The sequence below is a fragment of the Micropterus dolomieu genome, linkage group LG09 (assembly GCF_021292245.1).
Source record: "Micropterus dolomieu isolate WLL.071019.BEF.003 ecotype Adirondacks linkage group LG09, ASM2129224v1, whole genome shotgun sequence".
Taxonomy (NCBI): Eukaryota; Metazoa; Chordata; class Actinopteri; order Centrarchiformes; family Centrarchidae; genus Micropterus; species Micropterus dolomieu.
This window is the reverse complement of record NC_060158.1, coordinates 15,850,389-15,866,751: the sequence shown is the minus strand read 5'-3', so window position 1 is coordinate 15,866,751 and position 16,363 is coordinate 15,850,389. Positions and strand designations below refer to the sequence as shown.

The window sequence follows — 16,363 nt, the reverse complement described above, 5'->3', positions numbered from 1 at the left end:
AGCCACACAGCGCGCAGATCCAGGACCGTGACTCAGAGCCGCAGTATCTCCTCTGGGGCGGACGAGGCAGGCAGCAACATGGCAGCCAGAGAGTCCTGCTATAAATAGGCGACCGTTTGAGGCTGTGGCAATGTCTGCAAGTCGCGTCTGTCCTGAGGGAACGGACCAGTTCTTACAGAGAAGTCATCACCATATTCAAAGAGTCTATGCGAGTGAACTCGGGCCAAGGTTTGCCCCTAACATGGAAAGCCCCATCAAATACTTCTTAAACACGATTACTTCAACTGCTGATGTAGGTGCAAAGTAGATTTTAAACTCAGAGAGCACTTAACCAGCCAACAGGTGTCCAATTTAATAATAAAAATAGATCAGTGAATTTTAAAGGGGTACTCAGCCCATTTAGTATTGCACTTTCATAAAGTTATGGGATTTTTTGATTGCCCAACTCCAAAAACAATGGATTCTTCCCATAATGCTACTTGATCACATCTAAAATTATGCTGTGTTCATGCAACATGTCATCAGAATGGGAAGAGAACTTCCGGTTAGCTGCCGCCAGCATTGTACTCACACCACATAATTATGAGATATGGGGAATGACATGCAACAAAGGTGGTTCCAGTTCATGGTCGGCACCCTAATCTGCCTCTAAATGATTTTTGGTTTGTCATGTATTTGTAGTGGTTTATTAACAAGTAAAACCAGATACAAACAAACTGTGGCTTATTTTTAATTAGCTAAACTGATGTTAATTAATTGGGTTATATGCAACTGCCAGTAATGAAGACTTTGCATCCATGTTGCCAACGGTCAGTAGTCACTTGTAGTTATTCTTACCACACATGAGATATCATTACTGCCAAGAAATCCCCAATATCTCAGATTCACGATTACAACTCAAAAGCTGACATGAATGTCTTTTTATTTCTCACTTAACTGCTCACAACTACGGTCTGATTGATATGACCTGATTGAAGCGTTAGACCCCACCTGCTGTAATTAAATCCCACGTCAAGTTAACACTGACGACATCATCTGGGTTGTGTTTTAGGACTTGACAAAGTTCCTCTAGAGCTACATAAGAGACACTGTTTTCACAAGCTAGCAAGAGTACACACTATTCATGAACAGCAAGCTGATCTCGATGTGCTCATTTTATAATTGCAGTTCATATTAATGACTTATAACGGATCTTTAGAAGATTATACTTGTTTACAAAGCCACTTGTAAAAATGGTGCCTTATTAGAAAGTGATGTTAGAAAGCACATCTAGAGCCACAGAAGACATTATCAGGTACATCTGATCTTGGATGCCCTTTTAAAGTCTCACCAGAACTCGTTCAAAGCTCTACATCATCAGTCACAGCTTTAATTGTATTCATTATGAGGTCAGATGTGATAGAGCTGATTTCACCAACAAAGCCTCGCTGTGTCCACACTGTGTCATGATCACCCACCTAGCATCTGGGCCTGTTTCATGTTTCACCAGGGACCAAAAATACTCCCTGGAGCCGAGTAAAAGAAGGCAGAGACACAGCAGCACACTCTGTATAACATGACTTATTGATTAGAGAGTGGATGAATCATTGATAGTCTGAGTCCTGAGAGATTTTATTATGTGTCAGTTGTATCCATGTTAACTGTAGGTGTGGCTGTAATGTGAGGGTGTTTCAAATAATGTCTCCTCAAGATTTCAAGTTTCACAGTGAGGAGGAGCAGTGGAGCATCTGGCATGTGTGATGTGTTTGTCACCTTGCAGACAGAGAAAGAAGGCACACTCATTCAAACTCACAAACATATGCAGGCTATGGAGCCCCGGAGTGTTCAGTATTAAAGAAGTAAACAATAATTAAATAATTAAATTAATAAAATGTCTAAAATAAATAAATGAAAAATTTATTTGTAAAGGAAAATGTAAGAAATTATTAAAACTCATTGTCACTAACTGTTGATTCCTATTTACGTAATAACCAGGTTTTTAGTTTAGTTTAACAGGAATTTTTATTTCATAATAAAATATATAACTAAAAGTCACTTTTTGTTTCATAATGTCACTTGTCATGAGATTGGTGAAGTCACTAACACTCTCACATGGAACTAGCTTCTTATGCTAGCCAGCTCAATATGCTACCAGCTTTATCCAGTTAGCTAGAGCAACAACGTCAATGTTATTCAGAATCAACCAACTAGCTCCTGCTGTAAACAAACACACTAACTAACCTCTGCTTTTATTTATCTTACAAAGCTGCACATTTTAAAATTTCTCGGTATGGATGTGCACCTAGATTATTAATAAATTTCAAAGTGAATAGACAGTATAAATAGGAGCATCTCATGTTAGCTGGTTGATCTGTAGATAATTTCGTCATGTTTTGAATCTAAAGATGCTCCTCAGAAAAACACACATAACTTTGTGTAGAACAAAAGGCTTCCTCTGTGGTCACTCAGGTCAACAGCTAGCTAAGTGCTAACACTGGCTCTTCACTTTGAGTATTAATTCAAGCTCACAGCCCAGTCTAGCTAGTTAGCCGGCTACATAGGTGGCATTAGCAGCCTTGTTAAGCTCAATAAAAGTAGACGAGTTGTTACTGTCTCTGTTTACTGTATTGTTTTGTAGTTAGTTGATTCAGAATTCCTTTGCCATTGTTGTAGCTCTAGCTGACAGGTATTAACTGGCTAAATTTGGTTGCATTTGTTGAGCTCGCTAGTTTAAGAGGCATGTGATAGGCTGAAAGGTGAGTGGGTCGTTGACAACACTGTCATGAAAAGTGAAATCAAATTGACAATATTAAAAGTGACAATATGAGATAAAATGCAATTAGATTGTCTATAATGAATTTTAAAAAATTAAATCCAATAAAAACAATAAGATTTTTCTTTGTTTTCATGCAAACTGTTGGTTCGGTTTTATATTTTACACAAATTATTTATGTGATTATTTATTTCACTATGTCTTTTGAGTTTATTTAATATTGAACACTTCCATACATAGCAGGCACAAAGAAAATATATTGATTATATATTTATAGGTGTATGTATAGAAGGATAAAAGATCACACGACGAAGAAGAAAAAGAAAAGTCACCAAGCTATTTAAATATAGATCATTTTATTCCAATTTTGAGTAAATGGTGTTGAAATTCTGAAGTAAAGGTTTTATTATCAACAGGACCTTTGCATTTAAATAGTAACAATTTACATGCCTTCATCCAGTGACAATGAAAAGCTTCCTTAAAAAGTTTTTTTTGTCATTTAGTTTTTCATATTTCCCTTGTAAGAAATAGTTCAAGTATAAAAATTCCCAACATTGTAAAATAGCCCATCTGATGAATATTAAGCAAAAGAAGCACAGCTACTGAAACCTTGACGACAACTATACATTCTAGTGGAGAAAGCAGCATTTTAGCTTGTTTTTTTGTCAGAATTATTATTGTTTTTTCCTCTTATCTAAACACAGAAGAGGCCGAGTACAATCTGCATGCAAACAGGCCTGCATTTAAATAAAGGTTTCTTCCCTACAAAAGGCATAAAGGCATTAAGCTAATATTTAATGTCATGTTCTGAAGAAAAAGATAAAAAATAAAAGTACAGTGCACATAACAGTGTCTTAAATAACTCCTACATCAACATTTTTGGTTGAGTATGTTAATAATAATAATAATTATAATAATATTATTACTAAAACTAATCAATAACTTATATATGCCTTGAGATGAGTACATAATGATATTATTAATACAGTACCGCCACTAAGTCTCTACTCTCAGAGCGTCAACATAGTCAACCCTCAAAAATAAATATCTTAAATAGTAGATTTCTTTTATTCTTTTTTTCTGGTTTTCTTTTCTCTTAAATAGCAGTAAAAATGTAAGGCACACAGACCAACATAACGTCAAAGAGTCAAACCCCCCTGTCCTCTCCATCCCACCTGGTGTTCTTGACAGACATGAGGCAGGCCAGTTGTTGGGGTGGCTTTGGTGAAAGCGTGTGTGTGTGTATGTGTGTGTGTGCATGTGTGTTTGTGTGAGCGTGCTTGTGGAGTGTGTACCTGACACCAGACTACAGCAGCACAGAGGTGGAAGTGCTGACAGCTGCAGGGCTGACTGACTGGTAGGTTGGGGGTGGGGGTCTGCTATGGGGCTCTGTGTTAGGTGGAGGGGTGTGAAGTTGGTTCCCAAATGTGCCCGGCCGGGGATTAAAATGTGACAGCTCGACAAACGAGCACAAGTGATGCGTTCTTTCCAGAGTGATCTGTCTGTGTGGCGCTGGAGCGGCTCTGTCCACCCCCACCAGCAGCTGCTCTCTCCCTCTGTTCTTTCTCTTTTTCTTTCTCTCCATCCCAGAGCCACACAGAAACACAACTGTGCTGCCTTTGTCTTTGACTGCTATGTGTGCAACTCTGGATGCATGTGTCAGTGAACGTGTGAGGGAAACATGTGGAAAAGCGACTGATTTAGTGTTTCTCATTGTCTGAAGCCATTTTCAACCTCTCTCCTTTTGTCAGTGCGTTTGTTGTGTTTGCCAAGTCCCCCTTTAGTCCAAGAATCAAAGTCAGAGTTGATGACATTTTCAGTTTTTTTGTTTCTTTTCTTTGTTGTTTTGTCTCCTGGAGATTTGTTTGCTTTGAACAGGTCAAGAGGTCGAGACACAGAGTAAAAAAAAGGGACATTCAGCATCAGGAAGATAAATAAAAGGTAGTTCTTCAAATATGTGTGACACGACGAGTTACGACTGCTCGACTTCCTGACAGAGGTCACATAATAATAGCTAACACGTTGGAAACGGTTCCATTTCCCTGATTATCAGAAAATATTAACTCCAAAAAATGCACTTGAAAAGACAAAAAGAACAAGAAGTGCCCCCAATGTGTAACAATGACAATAATAAATATAAATGTTATGAGGGCATCAAATAATCAAAAACACCTATGGAAAACCACAAGTGATAAAAAGAGAACAGTTTCCTAAACTAACGTTAAAGACAGCAATAGGACTTAAAGGCTTAGTTCAACACCTATACCAACCACAGGGATTAGTTCCTGCATTTCTTCTCTAGAAATAAGTACTCTACTACAATGATAATTGTAATGATAATAATAATAATAATAATAATAATAATAATAATAATAGAAATAACAACAACAATAATAATAGTAAATCATTTTCCATTATTTGTTCTGCGACTTTTTTTCATTTTCTCGTTTTTTGGTTGAAGCACAGCAAGTTGGAAAGTTACTGTAAAAAGTTCCCATCTCACCATCATCATCATCATCATCATCATCATCACCTTTTTAAAGCAACTCAGCCTCTGAGTTGCTGACACGCCCACCCTTAATGCCACTCCCTCTTCCTTTTCCTTTGGTGCGCCCTGTCGTGACCAATCAGCTGTGGCCGGGGGTGGGCCTCCTCACTCTGCATGTCCAGTGGTTGCAGTGGCTGCTATTGCATGCGGTCAGCTTGCAGCTGCTGAGGCTGGTACTGACCAAAGGCTGCGGCCGCAGCAGCAGCAGAGCCCGGGGCAGCGGTGGCTAAAGGCTGCTGGACTGCATAACCATAGCCAGCAGTAGCCATATAGCCTGCAGCGGCAGGGGATGCGGCGTAAGGATACTGCTCGTATGCGGCGGCGGCTGCAGCACTGGCTGCGGCTGCAGAATACTGCGCGTAAGCAGCTCCAGTGTAGTCGATGTAGGGGGAAGAAGCAGTGGCAGGTGCAGCGGCAGCAGGTTGCACATGAGGGATGACCATACTAGGCTGAACGAAGGCCTGAGGGTACACATAGTGGGCCGGGATTCTGTGAAACAAACAGATGACAGGTTAGTTTGATTCACCCAGTCTGAGTAATAGCACCCACCCTAAAACCCAAACCCAACTTCATCACACTGCGGCCAAGCGCCCTCCCACCACCCAGCCCAATTTAATCCACCAGTCAAGAACACCAAGGAAATGCCTGCTAGTAGGGATTAGAACAATATAGGGTTGCCAAAATAGAAAAGAAAACTGGATGGTGAGGAAAACGTAACCTCTGAGTCAGTCAAATCTACTGAAAAATCACATCTGGAGGAGGATGATGTCATGTTCTTAATGAGATACAACATGGGAATGGTTTCTGTTTTAGTCAGTGCTGAGTTTGTAGTTGTGGAGACTGAAATCCAGAAAGGCAGAGGGAGGCGAGATGAAAAGAAAAGGTTGGGAATCTGTAACCTGGAGCTCATTTGTCCGTCACATGTGGATTTGGTTCTGGTGCTGTCCTCCTGCCTGCTGGAGGGCGAGCGGATGGGGAGGAGAGGGAGGGGAGGCTTACAGTGCCGGGGGCGGGGGGTACGGACAGAGGAGATGAGCCCAGGGAAGCATTGTGAACATGTCACTGCCACTTTGACAGCTGGACAGTTTTCAAAAAAGGGACGCTGCTGGCCATTTCCCCCTCTGTGTCGGGACAAAGAGCCGGGGAGGCAGCGGGGGTAGTCGGGACTAGGCTCCGCACCCAGAGGGATGTTTCGATTAAATAAACTATCATGAACAATGAGCACATTCTGCCCCCCATGACATAGCCTTATCCCGCCCTCAGACTCTATAAGGTCTGGAAACTCAGTCGGACAGCAAACGTGAGGGGAAATTTTGAAATTTACACGACTGGTACAGTCAAACTTTTGACTGTAGGTGGAAGCAAGAAGAGAAAACTTTAAGAATTTGAATTTTTGATGTCTCGAAACAAACCTCCCTCCAGTTTAAAGATAAAACAGTCCAAATCAATCTCAGTTTAATTCAAATGAAATGAAAAGCATCATTCAGAAACAATTTCATATTGGTTGCACAAACAACAACAGTCATGTGACTGTAGTTTGAATGAAGGTTGCTTAAAAATCTGTTGAGAGAAAAATTAAAGAAACCAAATATAATCAGCTGAGTCTGCAAAAATATGAACATCAAGTGGTCATTTGTTTTTAGTCTGGATTGGGAGAGAAGAGAGGAGGTGCAGGAAATGTTAAAGGTTGAAAGGCAGGATCTATCGTGGCAACCCTATTGTCAGCACTCCATTATCCAATCCAACCCACATCTCAACCGAAAACAGTGCGCCAGGAGAAAAACAGGAAAAACAAAACAACAGCAAGGCGTCAGAGAGGAAGAAATATGTAAAAATAGTCCACCTCGACTAGACTGATTACAGAAACAACAACAAGGGCGCAGCACAATCACACAACAGAAAAGACTCAATAAAGAAAAGGGAAGGTATAAACTGAGTTAAGTGGGTGTGTAGAGGTTTGGTGAGGCTGTCGGTAAAGGTGCTCAGTGTTTTATACTCAATTGTACCATTTATACAAAATGGTACACAAACACACAAACACATACGCAGGATAGACTTATTTTTGAAGGCCAGGAACAAAATGTCTGCATTGAAAAGACTTAGTGTTTTCCTCCAGGGTTACTCTAATTGGAAAATCCTCAGACACAGCACTTTTATCATCATGTGACACCAAAACTCTCCTTTGAAACCCGCAGTAATGAATCTCAGCAGGGCAAGGCAGCTGTCCAGGATGACTTTAGAGGACTCCATCTCTAAAACTGGCTGAATAAGTAACACCCACACAAAACAGTGGAGATTTCCTGTCTGTTATCTGTTATTATATTATTTACAATGGCTGTTTGGTACTGATTTAAACATACAAGCCTGAGATATGTAGACCTTTCAGACCTGTTAGATAGATAGAGACGTTTCATAAAAGCTGATAAATTCTGCATCTGTTGGGGCTGACGTTGGGGCTACCTGTACATAGGGCCACTGCAATTCAGCAGGAGAGCAATATCTCAGCTGCTAACAATACGTTACTGTATTATTTCATACATTGTTTTACAGATTTAGTAATCTACACACTTTATATTATTTATCTGTATATTTAGAATCTTGTTTTTTTTAAGCTCAAACTTTTTACATTTATAATTTTGTTTGTTTGTATGACAATAAAGGAATCTTAATCTGAATCTGAAGACTACACGGGTGGAGGTGTTGAGCTAGAAAGAAATGAGCTTACCAGACTTCCGCTCCTCATCTCTGCTTTAGGCTACCGGCTCAAGGCTACATTAGCAGCTAGCATAACAAACCTGGATCTCTGTCCCAGTGAATGTCGCATACAGCTTCTTTAAAGAAACAGCTAACATTTCCCCCAAACTTTCAGTCACACAATTTTTAACAACAGCTACTGTACACGATTGAGTGTAGAGGCTGCAGCTCAGACATTAACTTTTCTTTGACTGTCTAACATGTTAAAAATGAACTTTGAGTGGTATATGCTCCATGTCTCCACTACTCTTGAAATCAAACTCCTCGCTCAGTGCGTTTAGCGGTCTCTAATTTCCCCACTACCACTGTATCTATGGGATGGTTGGGAAGACTAACACACATATACAAGCATGTGCACACACACACACACATGGCATAAGAGGTTTTGGCCATGGCCAACGCTCTGGATGACCCATCCACCATACTAAAAAAATGTCTGCAGGTACCTATAGTGTAATGACGTGTTTCTGTGTGTGTGTGTGTGTGTGTGTGTGTGTGTGTGTGTGTGTGTGTCTTTACTGGAATGCCGTGTTCACACAAACCAGTGGTCATTAAAGTTCAAGGCTAAATAGAGGTTCTCTGCCATCGTACATGCCGTCTGCAGAGGGAGATAGCACAAGTACAAACATACACTGAGGTGAGAGGATCTAATGTGTGTGAGGTGATGTGTTTGTGCTAACGCTGGGCAACAATTAAAATTTTTAATCGCGATTAAAATTAAAATGTGATTTTCTTGCGATTAATCGCAATTAATCACATTGTTATACGCAAAATTTAATAATGAATTCTAAAGTAGTGTATTGTGCACTTTTAATTTAAATGTACTGCTATATACACAAAAGTGCAATCACATGTGGTTTTACAAATTACTTTTTACCAGCAGTATTCCCTTTACACAGTAGCATGAAGCAATAAAATATTTGTTGTAAATCTCAACATGAGCATTAATGTAATCAAATCAAATATAAAACCAAACTTTCAAAATAATAATAGGCCAAGGTTAATAATAATAAAAACGGCATTAACATGAGATAAAATAATTGTTGGTGTTAATTAATTAATGTGTTAACGCGATAATAATGCCCAGAACCTAGTTTGTGCTCAGTGGTTGTGTGTGTTTGTGCACCATGAAAGTGTTTTGATTGAGCTGCTCGTAAGACTTTTGTTGTTATGACTGAGAAACAGTCATAATCCACATATAGACAGCGACTTGGATCAGGTTAGTTTGTGTGGCTTGTACACCAATTGCTCTGTACTGAAGTTTGTTAACGACAAAACTACCGACTATGTACAATACCAATTCAAACTGTAATCAAATCAAGATCGGAGAGTACGCTGAGACAATTCAGAAAAGGTTTTCAATTCAAAATCCTCACATGATGATGCTAAGTTTGAAACCTGCTCCCACAGTTTTCTTATAAATATTTGCAGTTGTTTTAGTGCCATTTGTAGCTGTTAGAGTCACACCTTCTTACAGTTAAAGTCTTTGGGACACAACATTATCACCTTTTCATTTGGCTGATATGTATAGTTTTTAGCATTGGCGGCCTAAAGCATCTGGTGGCCCATTTTAAGAGCAAACGCCTCCAGAGAAATGAGGCTTAGAGTTAAAAGTGTGTCAACCCATCCCAGTTACTACAGAGGGATGCAAAGAGGACAGTCTATATAATGACGTCATACTAAACGCTGTGCAATATTCATGTTTTGTTGCCACAGCAGCTACAGTCAACAAAAGTAACTAATGCATGAGAAGTGAAGGAGATGAAGAGGGAGTGACAGCGCCTGGACGAGAGAGAAATGTGACCAGCCACAACCAGTTCATCATGGTTTACAATAATGCAGCGTAGTGAGGATGCAGACGTTTAATAGAGGTGACAAATGTATACATAACGCAGATCTATCCGTCTGTCTGTCTGTCACTGTTAACAGAGACTCCAGTCTGCAGCGTAGTTCATACACTTCACTGATGAAGCACAGAACTGTAGAGTAACATTAGGCTTCATGATCAAAGAATGTTTTTATATCACATTGAGACATCTGTCCATATTCATGCTCCCTCTCTCTCACTTGCTCGCATGAGATCTCGCTCTCTCTTTTATTATCAATTGATGTTTTTTTTTATAATACCTGGTTTTAGTGGTGCTGACGGGGTTGCAGCACTCCTTTGTCCCGTGTCTGTCTCTACACGTTAAATGGAATAAGCCGTTTATTGGGTGGGTATTATTCAATTCTTGCATCAGTCTTGGCTCTGTGGAAGGCGGGGCCTGTTTCAATTGAAACAGGTGAAACATAGCTAAGGCCGCCAATGGGTTTTAGCAACATCATGCCCTTGAATTTTGGTATTTTATGAGATGTCCCTGTTTGGATCATCTTAAACTGCCTTTTAAAATCGGAGGAGCGCTTTGACCATAATTTGTATGGAGTGGGGGTAGATTTACATATTCATGGTGCCAGTACTGTTTGACAGCAAGGATGGAAAATTTGTTACTAAAGTGAGCACACTTCAGTTGGCAAACCAGCGACCCAGTGATTACTAGATGGCACGCTCTTCCACCTGAGCCCCAGCTGGAAATTTTTTTTGTTGTACAGATTTGAGACAAGAGTTTTTGCTGTTTTGGGGCTTCCACTGGAGTTTCCATTGTAAGCAAACTTTCACTTTGAGTTTGCTTATGAGGAATACAAACTGCCAAACCTCAGCATACATGGCTTTGGAGACAGAGAGCAAAGGATATCCTTTTGATGGATATGTCTTGCATCATTACACTCACAATTATATTCCTGCTCTGAAAACCTGTTCTCTTGTCCTGCACGCTCTCAAAACTGGACTTGCTGATTGATTACTGCTCAAAATTGGTTTGTACTTGGCCGAATCTTTAGTAGTAGTCACTAGTGATTCACTTCCATAAATAAAATGCAACGCTTTCACGTGCATGCTGATTTTGAAAGACAAACTAACAGATGGTTCTGGTTGAAATTACAATGGTTAAGATGTATGTAAATGCACATGGACAGGTTGTATGTTTTTGTGGCCCCTAAAACACCCACTCTGACCCTGTTTAAATGGCCCCTGCTCTGCTCTTACATGACAGAGAGATGCTCCCGCACTGTCACCAGACCCCCCACCCCGACACACACACACACACACACACACACGCACACATACACAAAACAGAGCTTCATGCGTCTGCAGTGTCAGCATTTGGGGCTTTGTGTGGCACAATGGGTGAGCTTGTTTTCCTTAACACCACAAGCCCATGTGACGAAAGCTTGTTCCGAGAGAATGAGAGAGAGAGAGAGAGACATCCAGACATTTGTTTGTGTCACACTGGAGACTTTGGTGAGCTGAGCTGAAAATGGGCATGCATATGATGGACAAAGACACACACACACACACACACACACACTCGCGCATACATGCATATGTATAAATATTACTATCACTAAAGCTCACTTTATAACTGATTGGCTTGTCACTGATTCAGAAGACGTCCACATACACATTTCTGATTGGTAAATGGTACTTCAACATCCCCAAGTCTTGCATATGTGCTGTAGAGAAGAGCAAAGACAAAGCGAGATAGAGAAAGGAAGAAAGACAAGAGAGCTGTAATGAACTGACAGGGTGAACCAGCAGCTATATGGCAAAGAGAGACACTTTCATAGTGAATTTGTTGCTGCTTCGTGTGTTAATGTAAGAAACTGCTAGTAACACTAGGAAGATGCTAATAAGCACACACAAGCAGTGATGGGTTTTGTTATTTTGAGGGGATAATGTGAGGAATGAGAGTAAGGAGGTGATGGGGGGGGACATAAAATCACACAGAAAATTCACCACTCACTCCAACAAGACAGCCAAAAAAACACATGAAACAGCACATCCTGTTAAACAGAACAGGTCAACCACAAGCTAAAAGCAATATAAAAAAAACCTTTGCTCTTCCTTGGCAAAGTTAACACGCTTCCACAAAAAAAGGAAAAAAGAACACCCCAAAAATTCAATCAATCCAGCTTTTTTTTTTTGGTCATTAAAGTAAGAAAGCACACGGTTTAGCTAACAACACCACTTCATAACCGCACACAAAGCTCTAAGTTCTATTCAAGTAAAATAAAACAAAAAAGGTCAAAACCCACGTACATGCATCTATAATCACCATTTTGAGAGCTTGTTTGTGTGTGTCTGAGTCTACAGGTTATTCCTTTCTCTGATCTGTGATTATGTTCGCAGAACTATTCCACAAACCAGCACAGTTAGCTTAACCGAGAGCGAGCCTGTCGAACCAGAGAAAGATAGATAACATTGAGTCAGGCTGGAAGTTTCCATCATTGTCCACTCAGCACACACACACACGTACACACACACACACACACACACACACACACACACACACACACACATTTTTACAAACAGGCAAACCTAGAAAAGGCAGTCTGACAGGCTGTTTGGTGGACAGTGATACAGAACAAAGCTACATACGACTTAATGTCCACCTCTAATAATCAGCCATCAATTATGTTTGGGGAGGAATAGGGATAAAAGGCAAAAAACATCAGGCTGATAGTATTAAGTATCACAAATTAGAGAGAATTTACAATTAAAACATGTTTGAATAATTTTGTCTCTACATAAGAAATGTGTACATCCCAACATTCCTCTAAAATACATGTGCACTCATCAGCCCTTACCCATAAGGCCTTTGGATGAACGCAGGGTGAATTTGGGGAACACCAAAGGTAAAACCTGCAAAACAGAGGAAATAACAAGAAAAAAAGTATTCAGACAGCATTAAAAAATAAGTTTACTCTACTTTTCTTTACTTATGTCTGGCTAAATAACATGAGCCGAGTAACCTAATAACCTCCTAACATGTTCTTACATCTGCTGCCGCTGCCTAGAAAAACAAGTGAACCCGGGGGTGAATATCAGTATGGATTGACTTGATTTTCTTGCTTGCTGCTTGCTGCTTTGCCAATAAAACCAAAACCACACTCCCAAACAAACGCTGTGGGAACAAAGACACTTATACCTGCTATCTGATTTGTTCATCTTGAAATTTTGCTCATTTTAACAACCACATCTGCTCATGTCTGAATGCACATTTTGATTGATTGCTGAGGAAATTCAAATGCATATGTTTTTTGTTTTGTATCAGTCCTCGTTTCTTTACCTGGCTGCATCACACGAGGCTTGGCCCCCAGGTAGGCCAAGTTGACGTTGGCCTTCCTGCCGTCAATTATTGGGTTGGGGTCCTTACAGGCCCGGTCTGCAGCCGAGCGGTCGGCCATCGTCACCTGACAGGGGAGGGAGAAACACAGAGCATGAGAAAGATGTGGATAACTGAAGCAGGCGTGTAAGTGAGGTTGAGGTTCCTTTTCTGCAGACTCAACAGGTTGACCTAACAAACATACTGTATAGTTAGAGTGCATGTGCGTTTATAACACAAAGAGACAAATATAATTTTGTAGAGGCATACAGATGTGTGTGAAACTTTCTGTGTGTGTCCCTGCGCATGTGGCCTTTATTAGCAGCAAGTATTTGGCTGCACACACATCCATCACCCTCATGTGGATGTGTTGAAACTATCAGCAGTGAATAGGAGCCAGGCTGAGATGACTGACTGAACATGGCTCCATTGTCGCTCCCATTACAACAACCACACTTTATCAGGGCTACTGCGCTCAGAGCTTCACGAGACAGGATCTCTCTTTTTCACACTCTTTTGCAACTGGCAAGTGGCCTGGCCAAAAGCCTTTTTAGGGAGAAAATAAAGGAAAAGAGAAAGAATGATGCATGAATATGGTGTCACTACAAAACTAAAGAGAAGATATGAGGATTAAATACACCTCAGAGAAATATTTGTGTCCACATACAAATACAGATATTTGTGCATATCAAGGGTGACTGTGCAGTTTTTCCACATCCTCTACTGGTAATATGTGCCAGAGTTAATTCTCATGTTTTGGTGTCTAGATCCCTCTTTAAGCAGCCCTGTTACATGTATATGTATGCAGAAGTTCCAGTGTTGTACACAAGAGTGTAAATAAATTAAACTGTCAGTAAAGAGATATTTTAATACTCAGTGAGTGGCATTGAGCAGCTTGCTGCTGAAATGCTTTTTGTCTGTCAGGTTTTATGACAAGTGGGAGCAAAATACTTTACGAAAGTTAGGAGCAAAGTTGTAAACAGCTTAGAGGTTATGAAACCAGCGTAACCGCAAACAAAACTGCTCTGTAACATAAAGTCATCATCATGAGTTTTTTCCCCTCAGCCCACCAGAGCTGTCACTGTAAGGGCAGCTCACTTTAAAACGTGTGAGGGCGCATAGCAAAGCGCAACAAGTTTGTGAGTGCGAGTTTGCAACAGACGCCAGAGTTAAATTTGAGTAGGACACTGCTTATCAAAACATTAGTATCTCATGACTGCCGATGTATTAAAGTTAGTCATGATGTTGTGACAGACAGCAACAGCCGCGCAGTCGTATTATTTCCTACATGCGTGAAAGTGTGCAGGAGTTACATTCTGTATAAAACTGAAGTAGTAGTAGTAAGACGTGTTACTACAAAGGGATACTTACAAATCCATAACCCCTAGACTTGCCGGTCTGTCTGTCGGTGATGACCACCGCTTCTTCAATCTCACCAAACACCTCAAAATATTTCCTGAGACTTGAATCCGTGGTGTGGTAGGGAAGACCCCCGACAAAAATCTTCGTATAGGTCGTGTCCTTTTGCGTGGTGTGCATCGTTAGTGCAAAATACAATAAATAGGAACAATAAAAATAAAAAGTATAGTGCAATGTCTCCTTATCAATAATTCTTTGGATGAAGAGAGAGAGAAAGAGAGATCAGCTGGCTCTGTAACTTTTTCAGAAGAGAAAACAAAACAAAAACTCGACAAAAGTGAAGCCTGGAGGTAGATTTATGTTCCGACAGTGAAGAGGGGAGTTATATGGAGCGGATTGTCCCAGCGAGACCATCAGGTGTTTCCAGCTCTTCTTGGTAACTCTGCTGTCTAACTAAATAGGTTGGGGACCCATTCCTAAAAGCGCTGCTCCTAACTCCACCCAGCTTTCAGTCCATCTCTGCCCGCCCACCAGCGCGCACAAACAGCTGGGAAACTGGAGCTCCGAAAAAGATCCCGGCTGCCTTTGCTGGAATCACGTTAATTTCATCAGGGGCCAAAAAAACCTGATTCTACTCATGACATGTTGGTGAAAAATATGAGCACAGGCTTGTAGTATAGTTCATGTGAAAATGTGTCAAACAGAGGACATATCAATATCTATCTTTTCTCTCTTTGGCGAGATAAAACGTAGATCAGGGTCTCTATAAGTTTACATCGATTAGGCCTCCTGCAAAACAGCCGGTCAAGGCGGGTTGGACAGACACATCACAGCAGTAGTGAGCAGAGAGACAGGTGTAGCTTTGAGGCTCCACTGGAAGGACCAAACTTAAAGACAGTCCACTTGTGGGACGTTGACGGAGTTTAGGCAAGTTTCCTTCTCTGTTTTAACGGTTTCCTTCACTTTAAGGGGTTCTGCCATTACAGCCTTGAATGAATGAATGAACTTACAACAAGTTTAAAAAATCATATCTGACAACATTTTAACAAGTAGTGCTCCCTACTTCGCTTTTAGGGTCGTTGGGATGTTGACGTGGCGCTGAATGAAGCCTTATCATCGTAAAAAGATGGTGAAAGGATAACATTTCAATAATTAAATCATTGTTGTGACAAAAGCGCCGTGCGTCATATGGCACAGCTATTATGATGGGAAAGGATCAAGTAAAACAGCCAGAGATCAATTCAATCAAGAGTCTCTGCACATCAATGATTAAAATAACTTGTGAACCTCCTCTGCACTGGGCGGCCTGTTGGATGGACGACCAGCATGAGTGATTCACCTCCGGTAATGCGAGAGGGAACTCTGCGGTTAATCATTCATGGCGGCTCCGCTTCTGTGAGCCCTCTGTTCCTGGCCTACATATATCCTGTCTCCCCATGTAACACGGTGAGCTGACACATTTGCACACGGGAACAGCATTATGCAAGTAGGCTATTTGTTGTGGGGTAATAAAAAGATGTATGCCAAACCTCGAAGGCTACCTGCCGATGACAGGTTACTAGACTCAAGTAGAAATGTTTGGCTGATTGTATCCTATCCTAACTCCAACCAAAATCTTTTTTTTGTTGTTGAGTATGACGAGGGCCAATGCGCGCTGTCACCTCCATCTGAATGTGAATTGCCACTGCAGGACAACCAGATGACAAAGAAATGCAACTTGATAGAGCATCTTGTTGCGGTGCTGCACTC

At 40.8% G+C, this 16,363-nt stretch overlaps 1 protein-coding gene across 1 annotated transcript; it reads right to left on the bottom strand.

The window, feature by feature from the left end:
• Positions 1–3,091: 3,091 nt before the first annotated feature.
• On the bottom strand, positions 3,092–15,039 carry rbm24a (RNA binding motif protein 24a). The gene is made up of 4 exons (XM_046059362.1): positions 14,627–15,039; positions 13,220–13,343; positions 12,738–12,792; positions 3,092–5,789 (listed from the first exon to the last, which is right to left on the bottom strand). Exons 1-4 carry the CDS (start codon positions 14,792–14,794, stop codon positions 5,438–5,440), a joined length of 699 nt encoding a protein of 232 aa, XP_045915318.1. The 5' UTR covers positions 14,795–15,039; the 3' UTR covers positions 3,092–5,437.
• Positions 15,040–16,363: the final 1,324 nt, after the last annotated feature.

Bases quoted from the DNA above. Each gene is read 5' to 3' on its own strand.
- rbm24a (XM_046059362.1), bottom strand. From the start codon at position 14,794: ATGCACACCACGCAAAAGGACACGACCTATACGAAGATTTTTGTCGGG. The intron at 12,793-13,219 runs GTAAAGAAACGA...TCTGTTTTGCAG, and splicing joins GCCTCGTGTGATGCAGCCAG to GTTTTACCTTTGGTGTTCCC. The intron at 5,790-12,737 runs GTAAGGGCTGAT...TTTGTTTCACAG, and splicing joins TTCATCCAAAGGCCTTATGG to AATCCCGGCCCACTATGTGT.